The sequence below is a fragment of the Diabrotica virgifera genome, chromosome 4 (assembly GCF_917563875.1).
Source record: "Diabrotica virgifera virgifera chromosome 4, PGI_DIABVI_V3a".
NCBI lineage: Eukaryota > Metazoa > Arthropoda > Insecta > Coleoptera > Chrysomelidae > Diabrotica > Diabrotica virgifera.
The window spans coordinates 29,948,546-29,961,215 of record NC_065446.1 but is presented as its reverse complement, the minus strand read 5'-3'; the positions used below and the strand labels follow the sequence as shown (position 1 = coordinate 29,961,215).

At 31.2% G+C, this 12,670-nt stretch overlaps 1 protein-coding gene across 4 annotated transcripts in view; it reads right to left on the bottom strand.

Moving 5' to 3' along the window:
- LOC114349369 (muscle M-line assembly protein unc-89) overlaps window positions 1-11,717 on the bottom strand; it is a 79,530-nt gene extending 67,813 nt beyond the window's left edge. For 3 of the 4 annotated variants that reach the window (XM_028299718.2, XM_050648112.1, XM_028299720.2), the window contains exons 1-2: window positions 11,432-11,717; window positions 1,589-1,818 (exon numbers count right to left, since the gene is read on the bottom strand). In XM_028299718.2, coding sequence (XP_028155519.2) covers window positions 1,589-1,818; window positions 11,432-11,579 — 378 coding nt within the window. In that variant the 5' untranslated portion in view covers window positions 11,580-11,717. The remainder of the gene's footprint in view (window positions 1-1,588; window positions 1,819-11,431) is intronic. The other variant, XM_028299719.2, reaches the window with a different exon arrangement.
- Between the last annotated feature and the right edge of the window lie 953 nt (window positions 11,718-12,670).

Sequence of the window (12,670 nt, the reverse complement as noted above, 5' to 3'; positions counted from 1 at the left end):
ACTCTTGAACGCAGAAGAGTCATGTTGGATATTTGTTGTCTTCGCAAAATTATCTCTGGTGTTATTAACTCCGAAGAATTGATAAGTCTTGTATACTTTAATATACCTGCTAGATTGACACGAAATCCACAAATATTCAAGGAACAACGACATGCTACAAATTATGGTCAATATGCACCAATTAGTAGATTGGCCCTGTATGGAAACAAGTTTAGTCATGTAATAGATCTGTTTGGTTCTTCAGTTTCCTCTATTAAACAAGAACTCGGGCGTCTTGAATTTTGAATTTAAAAAATTAAATAGATTTAACTGTTATAGTTAATTCAGTTGTTTTCATCATTTACAAATAATTTATATTCTTTTTTATTTTTTATGTTTGTGTTTTATAGTTGTAGTTTTACATGTATCTAAATTTTATATTTTCATTATTATGACAAAAGCTCTGCTTTATTGTATTTTGTATGTATTGGGTTTATCCCGTTAATAAATAAATAAATAAATAAATAAAATAGATATAAGTTATTGCATTACATCGGGCGACATGCCAGACTAGAATGTACAAAACTATCCCTGCTACACGCAAGCTGACGAGCGGTGCATAGAGTTGGTTATGGAAGCATCATCTAATATCTAATGTATGTGGGCCCCAATCAAGAGATAGATTCATCAGGGCAACACTTAAATCAAGGTCCATGCTGCCAGATTTTACCACCAAATCACAATACAAAGTTGGCGTTTAAAAGCTGGACACAAACAAATAAAAAAATGTACATATATAAATAATGCAAAAAACACACACTTATTGGTTGGTGGGAGAGAAGGGTGTGAGTGGACCTGCAAGTGCAACCACCACCTTGTTGTGAGTTCTGGGTTGTTTATATATTGTCATACAATATTTAAACAAGCGAAGAGCTTCACAATGTAACAGAAAAATGAGATAACTAAATGTTTTTAATTTATCAATATCATCAAAAATTTCATTTTTTTATAGATTTTGATTGACCTTGCAGGATCAGAAGATATTCGTTAAATGCGTAAAACTATTTTTTTTATTACCCAACCATGAAAACTGTAAATAGATTTTACTAGAGCGATAAATAAAACGTGCATGGAGTTTATACAAAAATTTTTGAAAAAAAGGTAAAATTTAATTTTTTTCATAATCTTTAGGCTCGTTGCGGGATAAAGTCTGATTTGAATAATTCTTTTTTTGTTTTTCTTGTAATTACCAATCGCAACTTTTCCGCACTATAGCGATACGGAATTATCAACTTAATTTTTTTCGCACCACCCTAATACACAGTAAATGATATTTGTCAAAAATTATTCATAATTTGTAGGTATAAGTATTTATATTGAATAATGTCAATATTTTAAACTTTTAAAAACATACTTAAAACTTTCAAATTTTGTCATACATTTTCAATATGCCAATATGAGGCATAATTAACACTATTGAATATAAAATTTCTAAATTGTATTAAAATGTGTGGCTTGTATGTACAGCAGTTTTTTCTATATAAGAATCATAATCAAACAACATTTTTACAATATTACTTTTGTAGTTTTTTATACTTTCTATACTTACTTCCTCTCTTTCATCTCCAGATACTCTTCTCAATGATTTCCTAACTGGTTCACCAGATTTAGCATCTTCAAGTGTAGTATTTGCCTTTTCATCAGAGGACAATCTTCTAGATTTTCTGGCTGGTTCAGGTGTATTTGCCCTATCATCACTACTAGATAATCTTCGTGATTTCCTGACTGGCTCAGCTGGTTTTGAATCCTCAACAGTTTCATTTTCTTTGGGTGTATCTGCTATAGAACAAGAAAATTATCAACTAGCCTACCTTGGTAATTATAAAGTAAAAAGGACCTTAAAAACAAGCAATTTTGTGGACTTGTTGAAAAGGTAAAGAAAAGCTCTAATTTTAATGTTTTATTTGGTGCAAACAAGTGCCAAGACGAAGTGAGAACCAATGCTGAAGAGATATTGAGCGCGGACAACTGGAGGAGAGCAGTCAGAGATAGAGATACTTGGAGGAGGATGCTGGTGGAGGCCATGGCCCGACTTTGGCTGTAGTGCCATAGGAGAGAGAGAGAAACAAGTGTCAAAACATCAAAAAAACAATTTTGTAAACCCTATTTACACAGAAAATGCAGTTGCATCACCACTGAAACATAGATGTTCTCTGATTGCTTATTGAGTTTTCTGTTTGAATATATTTAACTCATGCTTCAGTATGAAAAGAGAATCATAGAGTTAATTGTTTATTAAAATGAACAAATTAGACAAAAGATTTATAATCTGAATTCTGAATCACTACTAAAAAAAACTAATATATTAGCCCCAGTGGTGTCATGGTGCGGGAACGCCATTCTGGCACTGGTTAAGAAAAGAAAAAAAATAAATAGAGAATTTAGGTTTTGTAAACAAAAATCAGCAGTGCGTTCCGGCACTGCTAATTTTGCCATGACACCACTGATTAGCCCAGTAAATGACCACTTTGTAGCGTAATTTTCAGGGTCAACTCCAAATTGCATGAAAATTTGGATTTAGGTTCTACTTACCCTCCACTTCCCAAGTTGAACTTGTGCCGTTGGTTGCTTTTCCTTGGGGGGGGGGGGTGATAGTCCCTCCCTCTCTCGGAGTGAAAAACACGCGCTTAAAATAAGTCCAGAAATGGATAAATTGACTAACTCTAAGCAACTTTCATTCTATAGAGTTTTTTATGTAAGTCAATACTTATTTGCTATTAAAAATGATTCTTTTTCGACAAAAAACAACTTGTTCAGTTTTCACAAATAACTCAAAGTAAATATTTTATCGAAAAAAATTCTCTTAGCAAAAATGTAGCTTATAAAAAAAGACGAAAAATCGTTTATTAGCAGGTTAATAGTTGGACACATTTGAAATTTGCCACCTTGGCCATTGCAGGCACCAGTGTCCTCTTGAATTTAAATTTTTTATCATCCTTACCCGGCCGCGATGACACGATTTTATGAGGTTTTAACATATGAAATTGTCCGCTATGGCCCTGCAATATATAACATTGAACCAGGTTCAAAACCGCATAAAATCGTGTCCTCATGGCCAGGTAAGGATGATTTATATAAATATATAACACCAATAACAGTAAAATACAATACAGAAAAGTTAGGTTTCATAAATCTAGACAGAAATAGTAAACTTTTGAATTTTCAACTAAACATAGAACATTAAACCTAAAAGCATAACAGACATTTAAGTAAACTACAAATATACAATTATCCATTACAAATGTCACAAACAAATCTATTACAGTAATACCTCGACTAAGCTAGCTTGACTTATGCGAACCCAGAGTTACATGATTTTCAAATCTTGTCGATTAGTCACTTGAGCGCCACACACTCGCTCGATTATCGATGAAATAGAATTACTGCCCACGTATTATTGCTCATCCAATGTAGATATTTGGACTTTTCGCATGAAATCAGAACATCACTAGAATTTATTTTGTATTAGGTATTTCTTATCTACAGTTTTGTCTGTGAGTGGGTGTTTGTTATTTTTATGAAATTAGTAGGTGCGATTAAAGAAGTTGTTGATAGTGATGCCATTGAAGAACTATTGAATTCCAACAATCGGGAGCTAACTACTATTGATGACCTCATAGAAATGCACGAGGAAGAACAAGACATTGAAGAGCTCGATTGTTTGGATCCAGTTTTAAAGTGAAGATCAAATAACGGTTGAAAACTTGACTGAAGGTCTCAGTTTAATTGAAAAGGGCTTACAAATTTTAGAAAATATAAACTATAACAAAGATCGCATTTCTTCTACGCCCTGGATCTGTGCAATTTCTTTAGATCCTATATCCTCAAAAAATCAATAAAATTTAACACCCGTTATAATAGATGTCTTGATAACATATTTACAAATATTAATAGTACCATGTTGCAATCCGAAGCTGTTGATCTTTCACACACTTCAGACCACAAAGGCATATTGTTTAAATGTGAAGTGTCCCAAACTACTTCTAAATCTAGAATAAGCTACAGGCCCATTACAGAGATGGGACTGGCCTCTTTAAATAACAATCTTTGCTTACAAAATTTTGAATTTATTGATAATGAATGTATTGATGTGGACTCAAGGTTTAAAATGTTTATCGATATTTTAACGCAGGCAATAAATCTGTCTTTTCCTGAAAAATCTAGGCTTGTTGAGCAAGGTAAACAATGTAAAAAAAAAAAATTCTTGGTTTAATGATGATTTGAAACTTATGAGGGAGAAACTACAATTTTTGACATCTTTAAATAAAAGTGACCCCGTTTTAGTGACAAAGAAAACACTCTCAGAATATAGGAAAAAATACAGACATGCTATACATAAGGCAAAGATTAAATCTAATGATGATTTTATATTAAACTCTAACAACCGTCAACAGGCTATGTGGTCCCTAATAAACTCAAGATGTAAGAATTTACCAATAAAAAATTCATCACTCAATGCAAATAGTTTTAATGATTTCTTCTGTGGTATTGCTGAAAATGTAATAAATACACTTAATCATACTGACCAATCATTCAATACATACCTTAGTTTTATACCACATGCTCCTTCATTCGCCTCTAATCATTGCTCCTTCAGATTTGAGCCAACAAATTTGGAGGAAGTTGTAAAAGCAATTGAAGAATTAAAAAATAGCCAGAGCAAGGACCCGGATGGAATGAACACAAAAATAATCAAGGCAATTAAACACAACATTAGCTTACCTTTAACTAAACTAATAAACTACTCAATTTCATCCTGCATTTTTCCTTCAGTGTTTAAAACTGCGAAAGTCATACCTCTCTTTAAACGTAAAGGTTCGGCTGATGATCATAATAACTTTCGTCCAATTTCTCTTTTGCCAATTCTTTCCAAAGTGTTTGAGAGAATCCTAAAGAAGCAGATCAATGACTATTTTGAATCTAATCGGCTTTTTGCAGTGCAGCAATTTGGATTTAGAAAAAACAAAACAACAACACTTGCTATCGATCATTTTACAGGCAGTATTTTGGAAGGATTTGAAAACTTTCTTGATACCCTTGCCTTGTTCCTTGATTTTACTAAAGCTTTTGATTGTGTCACTCATAGTATTCTTCTTAAAAAATTACATGCCTATAATTTTCATCCTATGTCTATTCAATTGATTGAGTCTTATCTATCAGATAGATTTCAATATGTGTTTTTTAACCAGCTTAAATCTGATAAAAAACCTTTGATGTATGGAGTGCCTCAAGGGTCAGTTCTAGGTCCAATATTATTTCTCATTTATATAAATGACTTGGGATTTTCACAAGAGGGTCCGGTAAGCACAGTCCTATTTGCTGATGATACTACATGCTATCAAAGTTACCACCCTTCCCAAATCAGTGATATTGATCTTGAGACCACAGAGAGCAATTTGTTCCAATGGTTTTTGGCAAATCGTCTCTCTCTCAATAACTCAAAATCACAAACAGTGAACTTTACCCTAAGACATAACACCATTACACATCCCATTTTAACAGATTGTTCACAGGAAGCTAAATTTCTTGGTGTTTATCTTGATCAGGGACTCACTTGGGAACGGCACATACTGAAACTTTCCCAAAAGCTCTCAAGCCAACTCTTTTTATTTAGAAACCTATCTAAGGTTACCTCCCTTCAAACCCTTCTTACATCATATCACAGCAACTTTCACTCACGACTAACTTACGCAATCCTTTCCTGGGGACACTCTTGCCATATAGATAAGGTGTTTGGTCAGCAGAGAAAGTGTATTCGCATAATCACAGGTCAGGGTTATCGGGACGATTGTAGGCAGTCTTTCAGAAACCTGAGGATTCTCACACTACCTTCTGTGTACATTATGCAGTGCCTGTTGTATGTTCATCAAAATGTAGATCTGTATAAAACACAACAGCATACTTATCAGACTAGAAATCATGATGCCCTTGTACCAGACTTCAGTCGACTTGAGAGGACCAGAAATGGAACCAGATACCTAGCATTGAAATTTTATAACTGCATACCAATATCTATTAAAAGTCTTGATTTTAACCAATTTAAGAGACAAATTAAAAATTATCTTCTGATGGGTGCTTTCTACTCATTTAAGGAGTACTTCAGATCTAAATTTTGTTTTGTCCTGTAATTTAATTAGTGTTTAGTTTTTAAATTTTAGTAATAGGTTTTTTTTACTGAAGTACTGTCAACTTTTAATGTAATTTTAGACAATTTTAATTATTGCTGACCTGTAAAAGTACATTTGTACATTATTACCAATAAATACTCTACTCTACTCTACCAAACAAGGGATAAAAAAGTTATTACCCTGCTATGAAGAAATTTTGCGAGAAAATGAATCTTTGAGTTGTCTCTTTGTTAGATTTTATGCATCCTTCTACATTAAAATAAATTAAATTGACAATCTAATATTTGTATATGCTATTTTTGTAGCTTCCAGTCCCAATTAAGAATAATTTATATACAGTATTTCTCATGATCATCTTTCAGTGCGTCACAGTTTTTCGATTTCTTTCTAACGCATTAAATTGTATGTGACAGAAAAAAAGGCACGTCGGTGATTACATTTTGTCGGTGACATTTTTATGACAGAAAAAAAGGCACGTCGGTGATTACATTTTGTCGGTGACATTTTTATAACATTTATTCTAGTTATTCTAGTTGTTGATAGATGGCGCCATAATAAAAAAATAATTTTTTTTTAATTAGATAATAATATTACAAATATAATATGTATAATTTATAAGACTACAGTAGAACCCCGCAAATCCGAACTAATTGGGGGGACAGTCTGTTCGGATTCCGAAAAGTTCGGATTATCCGAAAGTTAGCCTTAAAGTTCAAAGTTATAGTTAGTAGTTCAAAGATTTCATTGTGATTTTGAGTAGCCAAACGTTCTCGCAAGAGTGTGGACAATATTTTTGGACTCAAGTTGACTACGAATGAACCAAAGTAAGTTTGTGTTTAACCTTTATAATCACTTTATCAACCTATTATATATTAAAGTATAATATTTATTTTTAAGAAATTTTAAATGTCAAAGTCTTAGTAATCCTACATTGTCCAATTTTCTGGCTTTACTTGGTATAATAAACATGTTTTTAAGTTTTTGTCTTGAACTTTTAAATTTTTTTCACTTTCCGTTGGTTCGGATTTGCCGAAAGTTCGGATTCGCGGGGTTCGGATTTACGGGGTTCTACTTTATACAAATCAAAGAAAATACCATTTTATAAATGCAAGAAACACTTTTGATTTGTTTTTATTCCAAATTGAAAATAAAATGTGACAACTGTCAGATTTAACTAAAATGTCATGTTAGAATAAATGTCATAAATGTGTATTATCACGGACTTACCCTTTTTCCTATCATTTGTTACGCACTGAAAAATGATCATGAGAAATACTGTACAGTCCCTGGCCATATTATTATGATCACCTATGAATTTTTATAAAAATCAACTATTCCCCTAAATACATTTTGTTTCAAAATTATTTTTAAATTTAATATTGTTACGTAATGTTAATGTTATACATTAACTATAATATATTTAATCATAAACAGCAATAAAATATTTGAAAATATTACATATTTATATATTTTTTAATATTTTGTTGAATTGCTGACCTAAATCACATAAAACATATTTGGGAGCTTTTAAAACCAGAAATTTCCAGTGAAAAGGTCACAAAACAAAATTGTTTTGCTTGAAGAACTAATATATCATTGAAACCACAATGACAAATTGAAACAAAGTGAATTTAACTGCATTCGAAGTATGCCAGACCGGTACTAGCAATAGTCAAAGTTAAAGGGGGCTCAACAAAATATTAAAAAATATATAAATATGCGGTATTTTTAAATGTTTTATTGTTATATATAATATATTCAATAATAAACAGCAATAAAACATTTAAAAATATTACATATTTATAGTTTTTCATATTTTGTTGAGCCCCCTTTAACTTATGATTACCGCTAGTACCCGTCTTGGCATACTTTGAATGCAGTTAAATTCACTTTGCTTCAATTTGTCATTGTGGTTCCAATGATTATTATTTCTTTAATCAAAACAATTTTGTTTTGTGACCTTTTCACTGGAAATTTCTCATTTTAAAAGCTCCCAAAAATTTTCTATGGGATTAAGGTCAAGAATTCAATAAAATATTAAAAAATATATAAATATGTAACATTTTCAAATATTTTATTGCTATTTATTATTAAATATATTATAGTTAATGTATATTATTATTAACATTACATAACAAAATTAAATTTAAAAATAATTTTTAAATAAAATGTACTAAGTGAAATAGTTGATTTTTATAAAAATTCATAGGTGGTCATAATAACATGGCCAGGGACTGTACATACATATGCGAAATTACACCCTGACTTACACGAATTTGACTTACGCAGTTACCGCTCGGTCCCACCTATCGCGTAAGTGCAGGGTATTACTGTACATATTAAATTTTTCACCTTGTAAGATACCTCTCAAGTTGACTCAAAATTGATGTTAAATAAGTCCACATCTGTGTTATTCAACAATCTCATATATATCATAAATTACATTAAATCTGATTTCATTCAGAAGGTAAGGGCAATAAATAAAACTATTTATGATTTTAAAAATAAAAGCAGAACCTGAAATATCCCGCCTAATACAAAGTGGTGGTAATCCTAGTAGTTGTTCCATGTTAGAATAATCATGATTTACAACAATGTTGTGAGTTCTAAATGCACAGTGTCTCAAAAACCTATGTTGAACAGTCTCTAATGTGTCAATATGACATTGATAGTAGGATGACCATGACCAAACTACACAACAATATTCCAAGTCTTTAATGGAAGAGACATACTAAGAGGTTGCCCATCTGATATAACAACACTTTTTAACATTTAAATGAAGACCATTCCTATTACTTCAATTGTATAGCTCATAACATCATTAACAAATATGTTGAAAAAAATAGGTGATGTGTGCCCTCCCTGAGGAACGTCTGAGGTGACCAATATCCACTCTGAAATATTACCAGCAAACTCTTTGACTACGACCTGACAATGAATTTTTGATCCATTCAACAAACTGAGCATTAAATTCCACAGAAAGCAATTTTGCAAGAAGAATCTGATGATCAACATGATCAAATCCTTTACCGAAATCGGTATATATTGCATCCACCTGTTTTCGACCCTCAATTTGCTTCATAAGCTCAGACTGATAGCAAACCAAGTTAGTAGTTGTAGATTTTTTTCCCAAAAACCATGCTGAGACTTTGATATAAGCCCACTGCACATCCAAAATAACTGTTTAGCTATCAAACTGTCAAACAATTTAGACATTGCAGACTGAATGCATATACTTCAATAATTTTCTATGTTTTTTTCTGACCACATTTGAATATGGGTACAACAAAACTCTCCTTCCAAACATCAGGAAATAAAGATAACTGTAATGATCTATTAAATAAAGTATGTAACGGCATGGTAACAGTGCAAACGCATTTTTTCAAAAGATAATTGGGAACACCATCATGCTCAGAGGTAATCTTATTTGGAAGAAAACTTCCAATCCAAAGAAAAAATACAATCAAAAATGATAAAAACGAAATTTTTTAAAGTGTTTAATTTTTTGGAAAAATGCCCTTTTTTCTTAATAACATAAAAAGTATTAGTGATACGAAAAATCTCAAGAGTCAAAAATGTAGGTTTTGCTTTCTGTAATACAAAAATTGGTTAAGATATGGCTATTCAAAGTTTGCGTACACTATTGATTAGTGACTTGTTCAAAAATAAGCACTTTAAGCCAGTGAAACTTATAGATCATATAAAAAATACATAAGTAAAGTATGTAAAGCGGTAACGAATAATTTTATTTAGAGTGCTAAACAGTGGGGGATTTTCACAATTTTTTTTTTAACAAAAAAAAGGGAGTCTTTATTTTGGGCGTAACTCGCTTATTTTTAATGGTAGAAACTTTTATGAAAAATAAAAATAAAGCTTTTTTAACACTAAAAAAGTTTTAATGGATTTTTCCTGAATAGTAATTTTTTAATTATTTCAGGTTGAAATATTCGATTTGGAAATTTGACAAATAAAAACGTATTTTTCATGAGCTACAACTCTGCTTCTACTGGGTCTATAGACTTCGTGAATACACAACTTCTTTTTTCTATGCCACATTTTTGCTGAGAATATTTTCTTTTATAAAAAACATTTTCACTTGCAAATAACTTACCTACTTAGCTAACTAACTTTTTAACTTACCTAAAAAAAGTCTATAGAACAAAACATGATTAACACGTTGACAGACAGTGCGTCAAATGTATAAGCAAGTGTTGTGGCACTGTATGTAATTTGCATAGTAGAGTAGGGAAAAATGCAACGTCTATAGACGTTGTGTCACATTACATCAATGGAAATTAGACATCTATAGACGTTCTGTCTGTCAAAGTGTCAAAATTAGTCAATTTATCCATTTCTGGAATTATTTTAAAGGCATATTTTTTCACCCCCCAAGTAAAAGCAACCAATGGCACAAGTTCAACTTTGAAGTGGAGGGTAAGTAGAACCTAAATCCAAATTTTCATGCTATTCAGAGTTGGGCCTGAAAATTACACAGTATAGCTGTATTTCCCGTTCATTTACTGGGCTAATAAAGAGATTGTATTATTCTGAGTTGTTTGTTATTTTAATCATTTATTGTTATTAAGGTGTAGCTTTGTAAAACTTTTGTAAATGGATATGGTAAATAAATAAATAAAATGATGATATTGCATGCAGAAATGTAAAATTAATAGATAACTGCAAAGAGGATAGGTCCTGCTAATAACTCCAACCAAAATACCTTGGATAAAAGAAAAAATACACTTGTAAAATCAATGTTTCAACCAAAACTGTATAAAATTATCCAAAAAATCAATCCAGAAAATGTAACAATAATGTCCTGTGTTTGGAAATACATCAGAATGTAAATCTGGTCATTTCAAGTAACATTTACAATAATGCAATATACCATAAGAGAATACATATAGATAAAATAATACATGAGTATAAACATTAGATCACATTTTTAAAATAATAAAGATATATTAAAGGTTACATTTTTTTCTTTCGCCCACAGCTACTAAATGAGATAATTACATCACCAATCCTCTTTCAGCAAAAAAAAATATTTCAATGATTACTTCCAAAAGTAAAAACATATTCGGAGCTTAAAGAAAAGCAGTAATTGTTGACATTGAATAATATAGAGATGTAAGCATTGTGACATTTCAACATTATTTACTATTCTATTATTGTTAATTATACCGCTAAGTATTGCTGGGTACTGTTATCACTATTAAGATAAGATTTCAATGAAGAAAATTAAAAAACCGATAACATTATACCTGATCCCGCTTCTTCATTATCCATCGCATCTTTCAAACGTTTGACCAAGACCGCTTTGACTCCTTTTTGGTCAAGACCTCTGTTAGCCAGTTCATTTCGCAAATCCACCACTTTTAGTTTCGATAGCTCTTCTATTGACGAACTCATTTTTAATTTAAATTATGTTAACACTTTCAACGATATACACTTCATCAAATTGATTTCTCTACACACGCAAACCACGCGCAAAACTACAAATGGCGTCGCTTTTATTTGATTTAGTTGCATTTTTGGAACACGCCAACAGTGTTACCAACTCATATGTCGACTGTCATAACGTCATAAGCAGGAAAGTTACGATTCTGTCTAAATCCCGACCCACTACTTTGCGCCGTGTAATTTGGGTTGCCTATATAAACTTGAATCGGAGAAATGGGCCTTATTAAAAAATATTACATACAATAAATAGAAATTGGAATAAAATAGAAATGGGAACATTATTAATTTATAGATATTACAAAGAAAAGGTATCTAAATGGTTTTCAAGCAAGTCATGCTGTATGAAAGAATTATTTTATAAATACATAATAAAATTTTGCTATATGTATTACCATGTGTATTACCTAACCACTTTAAAAATTCAAATTGTAAGGCATGAATAAATTAAATTATGTAGGTATAGTATTTTTACTACAAAAACGTTATTACACTCTATGGTTATTACGTAGGTCAAAATTTTTGACGTAAGAGAACTGTCAAAACATTAGAATGTGACTTTTCATTATTGCCGTGTTTATAATAAACATAGCAATAATGAAAAGTCACATTCTAATGTTTTGACAGTTCTCTTACGTCAAAAATTTTGACCTACGTAATAACGTTTTTGTAGTAAAAATACTATAGTACCTTTTTAGATGTACTTAAAAATGAAACTGAAAAGTTATTACTATAAAGATTGATATGTGGCTATGCTTGACTTAAATAAAACAACGATTAGATACAGTCCAACCCGCTTATTGGAATAGCCTTCGTGTCAATCAAAAGTATTCCTATAACCGCGATATTCTAATAACCGATCATTGGTCGCTAGTAGAAACGTTTCCGGACCTCAAATTTCTATTCCTTAAACGGGGATATTCCTTTAAGAGGTATTCTAATAAGCGGGTTTGACTGTAATATAAAAAATCACAAATTTTATTAAATTTGGGAAGGTATCATAAATACAAATACCAATGTTAAAAAGTATTTAAATAACAATT